This window comes from Hemiscyllium ocellatum, chromosome 23 (genome assembly GCF_020745735.1).
Source record: "Hemiscyllium ocellatum isolate sHemOce1 chromosome 23, sHemOce1.pat.X.cur, whole genome shotgun sequence".
Classification (NCBI taxonomy): domain Eukaryota; kingdom Metazoa; phylum Chordata; class Chondrichthyes; order Orectolobiformes; family Hemiscylliidae; genus Hemiscyllium; species Hemiscyllium ocellatum.
The window spans coordinates 18,718,832-18,732,880 of record NC_083423.1 but is presented as its reverse complement, the minus strand read 5'-3'; the positions used below and the strand labels follow the sequence as shown (position 1 = coordinate 18,732,880).

The following is a 14,049-nucleotide window of genomic DNA, read 5'->3' as shown; positions in this document are numbered from 1 at the left end:
ATCCAATGAATAGGAAATTCGACGTTTCGGGCATAAGCCCTTCATCAGGAATGAGGAGAGGGTGCCAGGCAGGCTAAGATAAAAGGTAGGGAGGAGGGATTTGGGGGAGGGGCGATGGAGATGTGATAGGTGGAAGGAGGTCAAGGTGAGGGTGATAGGCCGGAGTGGGGTGGGGACGGAGAGGTTAGGAAGAAGATTGCAGGTTAGGAGGGCGGTGCTGAGTTGAGGGAACCGACTGAGACAAGGTGGGGGGGGGGGAATGAGGAAACTGGAGAAATCTGAGTTCATCTCTTGTGGTTGGAGGGTTCCCAGGCGGAAGATGAGGCGCTCTTCCTCCAACCGTCGTGTTCTTATGTTTGCCGGTGGAGGAGTCCAAGGGCCTGCATGTCCTCGGTGGAGTGGGAGGGAGAGTTAAAGTGTTGAGCCACGGGGTGGTTGGGTTGGTTGGTCCGGGCGTCCCTGAGGTGTTCTCTGAAGCGTTCCGCAAGTAGGCGGCCCGTCTCCCCAATGTAGAGGAGGCCACATCGGGTGCAGCGGATGCAATAGATGATGTGTGTGGAGGTGCAGGTGAACTTGTGGCGGATATGGAAGGATCCCTTGGGGCCTTGGAGGGAAGTGAGGGAGGAGGTGTGGGCGCAAGTTTTACATTTCCTGCGGTTGCAGGGCAAGGTGCCGGGAGTGGAGGTTGGGTTGGTGGGGGGTGTGGACCTGACGAGGGAGTCACGAAGGGAGTGGTCTTTGCGGAACGCTGATAGGGTAGGGGAGGGAAATATATCCCTGGTGGTGGGGTCCGTTTGGAGGTGGCTGAAATGACGGCGGATGATACGTTGTATACGGAGGTTGGTGGGGTGGTAGGTGAGAACCAGTGGGGTTCTGTCTTGGTGGCGGTTGGAGGAGCGGGGCTCAAGGGCGGAGGAGCGGGAAGTGGAGGAGATGCGGTGGAGGGCATCGTCAATCACGTTTGGGGGGAATCTGCGGAACTTGAAGAAGGAGGCCATCTGGGCTGTGCGGTGTTGGAACTGGTCCTCCTGGGAGCAGATGCGGCGGAGACGAAGGAATTGGGAATATGGGATGGAGTTTTTACAGGGGGCAGGGTGGGAGGAGGTGTAGTCCAGATAGCTGTGGGAGTCAGTCGGTTTATAGTAGGTGTCTGTGTTGAGTCGGTCGCCTGAGATAGAAATGGAAAGGTCTAGGAAGGGGAGGGAGGAGTCTGAGACAGTCCAGGTGAATTTGAGGTCGTGTACTAAATGTTTGTTACTCCAGCAACTTCAGAACTGAGGTAAGGAGCAGAATCCAAGCTGCAGGCATCATGCCACATCATGAAGGGGGATGATTACGTGATTCAGGACAGTCACTCCCCTCAGACTAGGTTACTCAGATACAAATGCGGTCTGTGATCAGGGACCTGGGTGAGGCAGTTATGGGGATGGTAGGACTAACTTTCAAGAAGCCTTGGCCCAATGGTTACGAGGTTCATGCAAGCTGTGTGGACATGAGTGGGGACTGCAGGAAGGACTGAACAAACTGAAAAAGCCACCAAGGTACAAAAAGCCACCTAAGTGGGAGGAGGAAAAAGGAACACCTCAGTGATACTGGAAAACATAATTAGGGGAATGGATTCTTTTCTCTATTTCCTTGAACATAATTGAGACATTTTCCTGGAATAATAAGTCGTGGATCCAAACAGAGATCAGGCTATTTTTAAATCCAGTAATGGGCAAGCTTCATAAACGATCAGTGTAAAAGATCCCCTAGGAAACTGTGACACAACATTGGAGAATTTAGCACTCAAGAATGTAAGTTTAGCAAAAAAGGCAGTTGAAGAACAATAGCGGACGTTCCCGAACACAGTTCATGATACATTCTAGTAAAGAGGATTCCAGGAAGGGAACAAATGGCCAACCAAGATTGAAATTGAAAGCAAATAACAAATTTTGCATTTATGCTAAGACAGAGGATCAGTAAAGTTTTTAAAATCAATAAGAGATGACTAAAACAAAATAATATGGTAATGAAGCCACAAGGTTACAGATTGTGGCTGAATCCAATCCTGCTGCTAACGGATGACAATGTCTTGTGGATGCTCTGTTTTGAGGCTATAAGGCTCTAATTAATATGACAAATCTGTGGCCCACTCACAGTATGAGCATAGTATCAGTCATGACTGCAAATGTAATAAGCTCAGAGCAAAACAAAATTATCTAGTGACAATATTATGGCTTTAAGAGGTGTATTTTGTCTTAAGAGGAAAGGTTGAGACAAAGATACCAAGCAGTCAGCAAAGTAAACAGCTTGAGACGCCTTGTTTTTTTTTAAAAATGTTGGAACAGAGAAGCTATTTTAATTGGTGGGGCCAAGTTCCCACAAAACCTAGATTTTTAGTTTTAGCTTTTTGCAGTTGGTGGGGTCTTGAAGTTGGATATTGAAATTTTTATTCCAGTTTTTTTTTAAAAACAGCTAAAAGCTAGGGTTCTTTTTCTGTTGCTCGAATTGCATGAGAGACAATCTATTTTACTGAATTTGCCTTTGCCAGGGTTGCACTTATGGGATTTTACTATACTGGAACAGTTAAACAGTAGTTATTATATACATTATTTTGTTAAACATTTCGATAAAGTCACATTTAAGCCAATTCTTTTACTTTTATTGTGTATGTATTTGAACTGCAGTTCAAATACAAGTGCGTTTTGTTTGAAGTAGTTTGGCCAATCAAATTGTACCTGGAATACAATGAACTACACTTACAGCATTAAAATAAGAAAACATTAGGGTCGAAGCTAAGCTATCTTCATATTTTGAGGGGGTTTAGTCCTGTCCACAACAATCTTAGGAAAATAATTATCAACAAAACACCTCAAAATGTTTAATGACATTTCCAGACAATTGCTTCGATTAAAATTAAAATACAACTGGCATAATTATTTCTAATCATCATAGTTTACTTCCTGTATGTTTACAAAAGAGCACTAGTGTCCTGTGACCCACTCTTCCTTCCCTACCTTCACACATCTCCTTCCTAAGTCTGCCCCTCAAAGCCCAACCCCGGCCTCCATCTCTCCAGTGCTCCCACTCTTTCCCTTCTTCCCTCCATCCATCCCATCCAGCTTAAACCTCCATTTGTTTTTCAAGATAACTCCAAACTCACTTCCAAAATTGGATACCTCAGTAAGTGATTTTTTTTTAAAAACACACAAGATCAAGACCAGCATCTCACTTTATCTGTCTTCAAATAAGTTAAAAATCACAAAATCAGGTTATAGTCCAACAGGTTTATTTGGAAGCACTAGGTTTTGAAGTGCTGCTCCTTCATCAGCTACCTGATGAAGAAGCAGCGCTCTAAAAGCTAGTGCTTCCAAATAAACCTGTTGGACTATAACCTAGTGTTATGTGATTTTTAACTTTGTCCTCCCGAGTCCAATACCAGCTCTTCCACATCACAAATAAGTTAAGGTAACATCAATGCACTTGCGGAACAGCAAAGTGAATGTCATTCAAGTATAAAGCCATGAATATTTTATATTTTTAGCTATCACAGCAAGTTTCATTTAAAACCTTAAATGCTATTATTCTTATCAGTTTCTACAGATTGTTATGATAAAATACAGCTCAAGACATTTTCTACATCTATATTTCAGGCTCAGTATTCAGTTTTTCCAGTACTCTCCACACTTGGAAGCCTTTAAACATATATAGCCAAATAAACATTTAGTAACAATGTCACAAATCCCCAAATTTACCCCAACTGTGAAACTTTTCATTATTTCCATACAAAAATTAAACTAAAAGCACTCAGTTAAAGCACAATGCTTCTGATCAACACATTTACTGTATATCTGAAATTTTACTTACGAATTGATGACAACCATCTCCCACCTGTAAACAGCCTAATACATCAGACTGATATTCCAGCTGTGGAAAATACTGCATGTGCACACACCCTTTAAATGGGTCAGAAATAATCTACCTTCTCATTTACCATTGTCAACCAAAATTTGTATAGCACCTTCCATGTTTGGTTAAATCAGAACAAATATAATTATGTTAGTACATTATGCTTTTTGATGAAGTAATGCCAAAATGTAAACGACATCCCGAACAAAAACATAAGAAACAAAATTTTACCTCATCAGGGATTTCCTTGGCTTCAGGCTGATTTGGAGCAACACGTCGTGCTAAGGCACCTGAACGGATATTGCTAAGATTAATTTGCCGTTCAGGTGGGGGTCCTCCTCGTGGTTGACCACGAACAATGATCGCACTCCCTGAAAGCACCTAGGAGGCAGAAGAGATCCAAGAATCACATCGTTACCATCTTCAATGACAGATGTGTGGGAGCAGACATGGTTTATTAGCACCAACAGAATCATTGCATGCTAGTTGAAAGATCTCAGCAACGAAACATTTAGTACTGTGCTATTAAACTTGCAAATCTTAGCACAGTTGCTGACATCACATTTAGAGGAGTGAATGGTGTATTGTAATGCTACTGGCTAGTAATCCAGAACCTCAAGCTAATGTTATGGGTTCAACTCCCATGATGACAGATAGTAATTTAAATTTGACAACAATCTCAAGTTTAAAAAGCTGATCGAACAGCAACAATTGTTAATGGTCATAAAAACCCATTTGATTCATTAATGTGTGCCAGGGAATGAAATCTACCATCCTTATCTAGTCTGGCTCGCATGTGACTCCAAACCCACAGCAGTGCAACAGACCTCTGAGCCCAACCTGCAATTACCAAGTTTTGAGAAGATTTGTAGCTCAGGTTGAGGTTCTGGATGTAAGTTTGCTCGCTGAGCTGGGAGGTTCATTTTCAGACACTGCCACTATACTGGGTAACATCATCAGTGAGCCACCAGTGAAGCACTGGTGTTAGTGACTCGCTTTCTGCTTATGAGTTTAAGTTTCCTTGGGTTGGTAATGTCATTTCCTGTGGTGATGTCAGTTCCTGTTCTTTTTCTCAGGGCATGGTAAATGGGGTCCAAGTCGATGTGTTGGTTGATACAGTTCTGTTTGGAATGCCATGCTTATAGGAATTCTCATGCGTGCCTGTGTATCACTTGCCCTAGGATGGATGTGGTGCCCCAGTCAAATTGGTGTCCTTGCTCATTTATAGGAAAGGATACTAGTGATAGTGGGTCATGTCTTCTTGTGGCTAGATGATGTTCCCGTATCCTGGTGACTTGTTTTCTGTCCAATGTCGTGTTTGTTAAGAGTTCTTGCAAGGTATTTTGTAAATGACATTAATTTTGTTTGTTGTATGTTCATTAGCTACTATTTTAGTGTATTGGTGGGTTTGTGGGCTACCATGATGCCAAGAGGTCTGAGTAGTCTTGATTACTCAGAAAGCGGGTCATTAACACCTAGTATGGTGACAAAAGATCTGAAAATGAACCTTCCAGCTCAGCGAGCAAACTTACATCCCCAACCTGCAATGTCTAAATTGCATGAATTTGTTTTTTTTTAAAAAAAATCAAACATATCACCATGCACACCTATGGAGAAATTTATAGAGGTTATTTCCCGCACCACCGTTTCCTAGTACACATGAAGAGCTGGAAGAAAGCAGTCATGCTCATCCTGCTCTTTATCAATTCTTAACAGGTCTCCACCAAGCACTAGGGACTTCATTCTTCACACTGTGCAAGTGAATACATCTGAAAATAAGATACAAATGCAAACAAAAAAGTTTGCTGTACTCAGTGGCTTTTACCAAGTTAGTAAGCCACTGCAAATAAATTCAAAAGTTAAGACACCATTCATCTTGAAGGTTATCACTCCAATTATCACGAGAATTCAATTCAAATGTTTTATTTGTCCTTAGTCAGTTCTTTTACAATACAGTAGTTGCATTCTTTTGCAACCCCACATTATAGAAAAATCGCGCTTTAGAAACAGCACTTCAAGTGTCACATTACAGTCAACACACGTTTTAAAAGTTTTCTCTGTAGAAAGTGTCCCGAATTTTTCGATCATGTTACAGCAAATTCACGCTAATGAAATATGCGTTATAACAGAATGACCTGTGTATTTTTCTGATCACTAATTCAGCTTTCCTGATTTACCTTTGTGGTAATTTATGATGCCCAAACCATAAAACTCCATTTTTAGTTCACAATTATAACAGGAATTGGTCGTATTTTTGCTGCTACTGGTACACTATGAAATCTGGATCAAAGCAATACAGTCCATTTTGTGGTCTTGGATCAACTATTACACACACATTTGATTATGGCACAGATGTTTTTCAAAACAGTTGTAACTGAAATCAAGCATTCAGTACATTAGTTCCAAAGGGAGAAGTTAGAAAATCTACTGCATCCACGATAAAAGTAATGAGCTCCAAAACCTTCCAGTCAAATCCCAATTAGGTGACTCACCCAGTTTAGACTGTAATTTACAACATGACACAAGCAGCATTCAAAGATAAATGGCATTCCAATTATCTCTCAGGCACAAGTTGGATACCCGAAGAAAAAGATAGCCTTAGTTATATCACATAATTTAATGTAAAGTCATAGCTACCAAATTCAGCTGTCAGGCCACGAGGAAATCTCTTCCAATGTGCTCTAATAGGTTAGCATCTCTTATCCATGCATTTGGAAAATTGGAATTACAGAGGAACCTCAATTATCTGAAGGTCACAGGCAGGCAGTATTTTGTTTGGTTAATCGAATTCTGAAAAATTGAATCTTGCATAACAGTTTAGTCGAGCATTGGGACCTTGTGATCTTACCGGATAATCAGATATTCCGAATAATCGAACGCCGGTTAATCAAGGTTCCTCTGTAGTTTTATTTAAAGGACTTAACAGCTCTTTTACATTGCTGACAGAGGACAAAATGCATGGAGATATTTGAAGGAATAATTGTCTTCCATTTAATGCAACAGGGCCCAAAACATCAAGTACCTGTTAGGGTACAGCAAACTACAGAAATGCCACATGGATAAAATAAAATGCTAGAAGAATTCAATTCAGATGAGTCAGAATATTATTGAGTTACTTCCCCACCAAATAAGAAAGAAGAGTGTAAAAATATTGTTGCAATTTTATAGCATCTCCTCTTCTGTATCTCTAGATGACGAACAGAACAACATTTACAGAGGCTTCTCACTAGGTCCCTGAAACCGGACCAATTCTGATTAGTGCACTAAAGTAGAAGGAAAAGGAAAATGAAAAAGTCAACATTTGTAACTCAGTAGCACAAGCAGATTAAATTTCAAACAGTTCATTCTGTTGTTGAATGAATTTTTGAATGGATACATCATCCAGCCAAGTAATCTTGTGAAATATGAAGAAAGCACATATATGGAAGAGATGAAAGGAGACAAAGAGCAAAATAAAGTTATATCGATGGAATGATTTCTGTATGATAATGAGAAGACATACAAGCTTAGAGTCTGATGGCCTAGTTGTATCTCACTAGACCATGAATCCAGAGACTCTGGTAATGTCTGAGGGGTCTGGGTTTGAATCCTGCCATGGCAGATAGTGGAATTTGAATTCAATAAATATCTGGAAATGGAAGTCTAATGATGACCATGAAGCGAGTATTGATTGTCAGGAAAGACCCATCTGGCTCACTAATGTCCTTTAGGGAAGGAAGCTGCTGTCCAGGCCCATATCTTAAAAGTGACTCCAAACCCATAGCAAGGTGGTTGACACTTAACTGCCCTCTTGACAGTCAGATGGGTAATAAATACTAGCCTGGCCAGTAACTCTTAAGTAATTTGTATCTGTCTTCACAGTAGAAGACACAGAAACTCAAGAACACTTCAAAAATCAAAATGATAAAGGTATAGGAAGAAGCTAAAACAATTGCTATGAGAGAACACATACTAGGAAAACACATGGGATGAAAGGCCGATGAATCCCCTGGAGCTGATAGCTCCTATCCCAGGGCTCTATGGTATTGGCTACAAAAATAGAGGATGCATGATCATAGTGATTTTAATTGACCACTTCAGACATATAACTTTAAAAATTCCCTACATTTTGTAGAAGATGCCAGTGAATTTAAAACACTCAAATCTAAATCCCAATTCAAGAAATAAGGGAGACAGAAAGCAAGAAACAATGAGTTGGTTACCTTAATACCTGTTGTTGGTAAAATACTAGATTATTAAGACAACAGGAGTGGGTCACATATGAAAGCCATATAATATCAAGCAGAACCAACAAGGTTTTGCAAACATGAAATAATTAGGATGTAAAAGCAGGCTGGAGAAGGGGGAAACCAGAAGATTTAATACATTTGGATTTTCAAAAGATATTGTGCCACATAAAAAGTTACTGCACAGGCTAAAAGTTAATGGTATTGGAAGGTAATATATTAGCATGGTTAAAAGATTGAATTGTTTTGTGTTGATTAGCCAAAAAAGGTCAATTCTAGATTGGCAAACTACAGAATAAGATTGTTAAGATCAGTGATGGACCTCAACCACTGATGACTATAGCAATAACTTGAATAGACAGAGTTTAGATTAGATTAGATTACTTACAGTGTGGAAACAGGCCCTTCGGCCCAACAAGTCCACACCGTCCAAAGAGCAACCCACCCAGACCCATTCCCCAACATTTACCCCTTCACCTAACACAACGGGCAATTTAGCAGACACAGGGAGAATGTGCAAATTCTACAGACAGTTGCCTGAGGCAGGAATTGAACCCATGTCGCTGGCGCTGTGAGGCAGCAGTGCTAACCACTGCGCCACCATGCCGCCCAGAGTATTGTAGTCAAATTTGTTCTATTACAATGAGAGATAGGAAAGAAAGTTGAACAAAGGATAGAATGAGTCTGCCAAGGGACACATTGATTTCAATATGCAAAAATTTAGTAGATGAAGAATAACGTGGAAAAATATAAAGTTATCTACTTTAACAGGACAAACAGAAAAGCAGAATATCATTTAAATGAAGAGCGAGTCCACAGAATACTGGAGTCTTTATGCTTAGATCATAAAACATTAGCATGCAGGAAGAAAAATTCAAGGCGGCAAATCCAATGTTGGCTTGTATTGCAAATGGGTTGAAGGATAAACATAGGGAAATCTTATTGTTGGGCTTTGGCAAGACTGCATCTGGAAAACTATGTCTCCTCACTTGTTTTGGCAGCAGTTCAAAGAAGGTTCACTAACGCTGTTTCCTGGGACAAAGGGATTATCTTTTGCAATAAAGTTCAGCAGATTGGGCTTGTATTCATGAGAATTTGGAATAACCCTACTGAGTCGATAAAGTGTGGAGCTGGAAAAAGCACAGCAGCTTTTAAGCAGCACCTGAGAATTAGCGGAGACTATGTTTCAGGTCAGGACCATTCATCAGCCCTGATGAAAGGTTCTGACCTAAAACATCAACTCCCCTGCTCCTCACATGCTGCTTAACCTGTTGTGCTGTTCCATCTCCATGCTTTATCGGCTCTGACTTTCCAGCATCTGCAGACCTCACTACCTCCAATAACCCTACTGAAGCAGGTTAATGCTTTGAGGCTCAAAAAGGTAACTTGAGCGAGAATGGTTACTCTCAAGGGAGAAGATGGAATCGGGCACTGCTTAACAAAAATTTATGACAATCATGAGGAATGTTTTCACCCAATGTCATTAGCGTTTGGAATTCTCCCAGAGAACAATGAAGGCTGAGTCATTGAAAATATTCAAGGCCAACTTACATTGTTTCTTGATCTGTAAGTTGGTCAAGGGTTCAGGAAGGGTAAACAGAAAAGGGAGTATAGCCACGATCAGCCATGACCTCATCGCATGGCAGGACAAGCACAAGAGACTGTGCGACTTACTCCCGTTCATAATTCTTATGATCTAAGGAGTGCACGCATTGTACATTAAGATTGCACATTGAATTTATACATCCTATTCTGGCTGGTAGTGTATAGATACAGGCAGCAGACCGCACATTTCTATTAACGGGATTCTTTTCTCTTCTCAAAATGTTTGACATGTCAATGGTGGACATCACACAATACACAAGTTCACCAAAAGTTATATAATTTTGTAGCCCATTATGGAGGAAAATACACAAACAAGCAAATCATTTTCAAGAGGATAATTACTTGAAGACAATATAAACAGGAGGAGGTGGCAGTGTAATTTTGTAGAAAAGGTGTTTTCAATCAAAATCGGAGAATGCAAGTACAGGGAGTGATAAACATTTAGAAATTGAGCAATCTGTTCAACTAAAAGCACATTCAGGATTAAGAGATTATGGGTTTGTCTGACACACAATTCTCTGTCCTCCAGAACCTGAACCCAAATCATGATCAAGCAGGTTTACTTCCTGTGATAACTATGTGGCCCTACATAAAATAATTTGAGCAATTCCAGTCTAGTTCCACAGCATAAAACTCAGCAATAACTGGTAATCTCATTTAGTAAAGCCACGCAAACAACTGCTATGGAGAGACAGGTAGAAGTAGAGTTTAGGCAAACTGTTGAACCAAATGGAAGGTTTATCATGGGTCTTGCAAAACTACACCAGATTTGCAAAGATTGATGCCTATTGGCAATGTGGAAAAATATTTACATTTTTAATTCCCCACTACAGGCAAAACTTCCCTTTTCAGTACAAAAGTCACACAAAATACAGGAACAGAGAATAATAGCTTCCAATGTTCTTGCAAATCTGAGTATAGAATTGTCCCAATTAAAATTCTAACATCTCTAATTAAAGGCACTTTACTTCTAATCAACCCTGTGAACCAACAACAAACAAAATGCAAATTCTTGTGCACAGTTCAAAGAAAAGCAGTACCTTAAAGGAAGCACTGACCAAGGGTTAAGCTGTTTGTCAAGACAAATTACTTTCCAGCAAGTGTGCATTCATGCTGCAGGAGGGATGATTAGATCAGTTGACTGGTCAGCTGGTTTGTGATGCAAAGTGGTGAAAGGGCACATTATGATATGCTACCTTGTCATCATAAAGCTCAAAGAAAAACTGTCCAAAAGATCCTCATGCAACCTTATAAATTAGGGCTCTGCAGTTTAATGAATACCAATACAATATCCAGCAGATTTGACCAATCTGTTCAGGTCAGCAAACTTGCCCTTGCCCATTTGGTGCACAACACAGAACTGTTATCAGACCTCAATACTGCAATATTAAAGCGTCAAATTCCAGGAGCAGCAATTACTGGTTTTTAACGCTGCTGCATTTTTTTTTCTCCAAAGTTCCAAAACAAAGTCAAAACAAGATTACAAAGGGATCTTGATCAGATGGGCCAATGGGCTGAGAAGTGGCAGATGGAGTTCAATTCAGATAAATGCAAGATGCTGCATTTTGGGAAAGCAAATCTTAGCAGGACTTATACACTTAATGGTAAGGTCATGGGGAGTGTTGCTGAACAAAGAGACCTTGGAGTGCAGGCTCATAGCTCCTTGAAAGTGGAATCGCAGGTAGATAGGATAGTGAAGGCGGCGTTTGGTATACTTTCCTTTATTGGTCAGAGTACTGAATTGGGAGGTCATGTTGCATCTGTACAGGACATTGGTTAGCCTACTGTTAAAATATTGCATGCAATTCTGGTCTTCTTCCTATCAGAAAGATGTTGTGAAACTTGAAAGGGTTCAGAAAATATTTACAAGGATGTTGCCAGGGTTGGAGAATGAGCTATAGGAAGAGGCTGAACAGGCTCGGGCTGTTTTCCCTAGAGCGGAGGCTAAGGGGTGACCTTATTAGAGGCTCATAAAATGAGGGGCATGGATAGGATAAATAGACAAAGTATCTTCTCTGGGTTGGAAAAGTCCAGAAATAGAAGGCATAGGTTTAGAGTGAGAGGGGAAAGATATAAAAGAGATCTAAGGGGCAAATTTTACTCAGAGAGGGTGGTACTTGTATGGGATGAGCTGCCAGTACATGTATAGAATAAGGTGCCAGAGGAAGTTGTGGAGGCCAGTATAGAGGGAACTATAGACCAGTGAGCCTGACCTCAGTGGTGGGCAAGTTGTTGGAAGGAATCCTGAGAGAACAGGATGTACATGCATTTGGAAAGGTAAGGACTGATTAGGGATAGTCAACATGGCCTTGGGTGTGGGAAAACATGTCTCACAAACTTGATTGAGTTTTTTTGAGGAAGTAACAAAGAGGATTGATGAGGGCAGAATGGTAGATGTGATCTATATGGACTTCAGTAAGGCATTCGACAAGGTTCTCCATGGGAGACTGATTAGCAAGGTTAGATCTCATGGAATACAGGAAGAACTAGCCATTTGGATACAGAACTGGCTCAAAGGTAGAAGACAGAGGGTGGTGGTGGAGGGCTGGTTTTCAAACTGGAGTGCTGGTTTTCAAACTGGAGTGCCACAAGGATAGGTGCTGGTTCCTCTACTTTTTGTCATTTACATAAATGATTTGGATGCGAGTATAAGAGGTACAGTTAGTAAGTTTGCAGATGACACCAAAATTGGAGGTGTAGTGGACAGCGAAGAGGGTTACTTCAGATTACAACAGGATCTTGATCAGATGGGCCAATGGGCTGAGAAGTGGCAGATGGAGTTTAATTCAGATAAATGCGAGGTGCTGCATTTTGGGAAAGCAAATCTTAGCAGGACTTATACACTTAATGGTAAAGTCCTAGGGAGTGTTGCTGAACAATGGAGACCTTGGAGTACAAGTTCATAGCTCCTTGAAAGTGGAGTCGCAGGTAGATAGGATAGTGAAGGCGGCATTTGGTATACTTTCCTTTATTGGTCAGAGTATTGAGTACAGGAGTTGGGAGGTCATGTTGCGGCTGTACAGGACATTGGTTAGGCCACTGTTGAAATATTGCGTGCAGTTCTGGTCTCCTTCCTATCAGAAAGATGTTGTGAAACTTGAAAGGGTTCAGAAAAGATTTACAAGCATGTTGCCAGGGTTAGAGGATTTGAGCTGCAGGGAGAGACTTAACAGGCTGGGGCTGTTTTCCATGGAGCGTCGGAGGCGGAGGGGTGATCTTATAGAGGTTTACAAATTATGAGGGGCCATGGATAGGGTAAATAGGCAAAGTCTTTTCCCTGGGTTCAGGGAGTCCAGAATTAGAGAGCACAGGTTTTGGGTGAGAGGGAAAAGATATAAAAGAGACCCAAGGGACAACTTTTTCACAGAGGGTGGTATGTGTATGGAATCAGCTGCCAGAGGAAGTGGTGGAGGCTGGTACAATTGCAACATTTAAAAGGCATCTGGACATGTATATGAATAGGAAAGGTTTGGAGGAATATGGACCGAGTGCTGGCGAGTGGGACTAGATTGGGTTGGGGTATCTGGTCAGTGTGGACGGGTTGGACCAATGGGTCTGTTTCCATGCTGTACATCTCTGATTCTAGTAGGATTGCAACATTTAAAAAGCATCTGGATGGGGATATGAATAGGAAGGGTTTGGAGGGATATCGACCAGGTGCTGACAGTTGGGACTACATTGGGTTGGGATAAGTGGTCAGCATGGAGGAAATGGACCGAAGGGTCTGTTTCCGTGACTCACATGTGCAAGTGTTGATCTACACTCCACTGTCCTACTAAAGGTGAGAAAAGTTGGAAATGCACCATGTCAATGAGAGTTTTCTTCTATTAATGATGTACAAGCATGAATATGCATTTTCTGCAACAATGTTATTTTACTCTCCTACTTCTTATATGTACATCCAAATGCACAAAGATATTGAAATACATTTTTGGAAGTCACAGTACTTTTATAATTATGTGCCTCAACCACCCACATAAAGATGCCACAGTGAATTGCACATTGCTCAAATCAATGATTTAAGGAGGAAAATTACTATCTACCAGTTCAGGGGTATAATGTAATGACATGTCACACATCAGAAGACTGATGTTAAAGTATGAGAGACAGTTAAAGTACTGTCTGCCCGAGTTTCCAACGCCCTCATAGGGATCTGTGGAAAATGACTAACAGCCTGCAGAAACAAAATAATTTAACATGGGTCAATTCCTCAGAACTCTTGGCAGTAGGTTTGCAGTGTCTTTCTTGGTGTTGAACACAACTGAAAGACTAGGGGCCTATCAGAAGGAATCATGTAAAATTATCTGGATTTTATCCATTCTCCCAA

General features: G+C 41.0%; 1 protein-coding gene across 1 annotated transcript in view; it reads right to left on the bottom strand.

The window, feature by feature from the left end:
- snd1 (staphylococcal nuclease and tudor domain containing 1) overlaps positions 1-14,049 on the bottom strand; it is an 845,795-nt gene that overhangs the window by 816,955 nt on the left and 14,791 nt on the right. Inside the window, exon 2 of the mRNA XM_060842752.1 lies at positions 4,123-4,272. Within this exon, the coding sequence (XP_060698735.1) occupies positions 4,123-4,272 (150 nt within the window). The remainder of the gene's footprint in view (positions 1-4,122; positions 4,273-14,049) is intronic.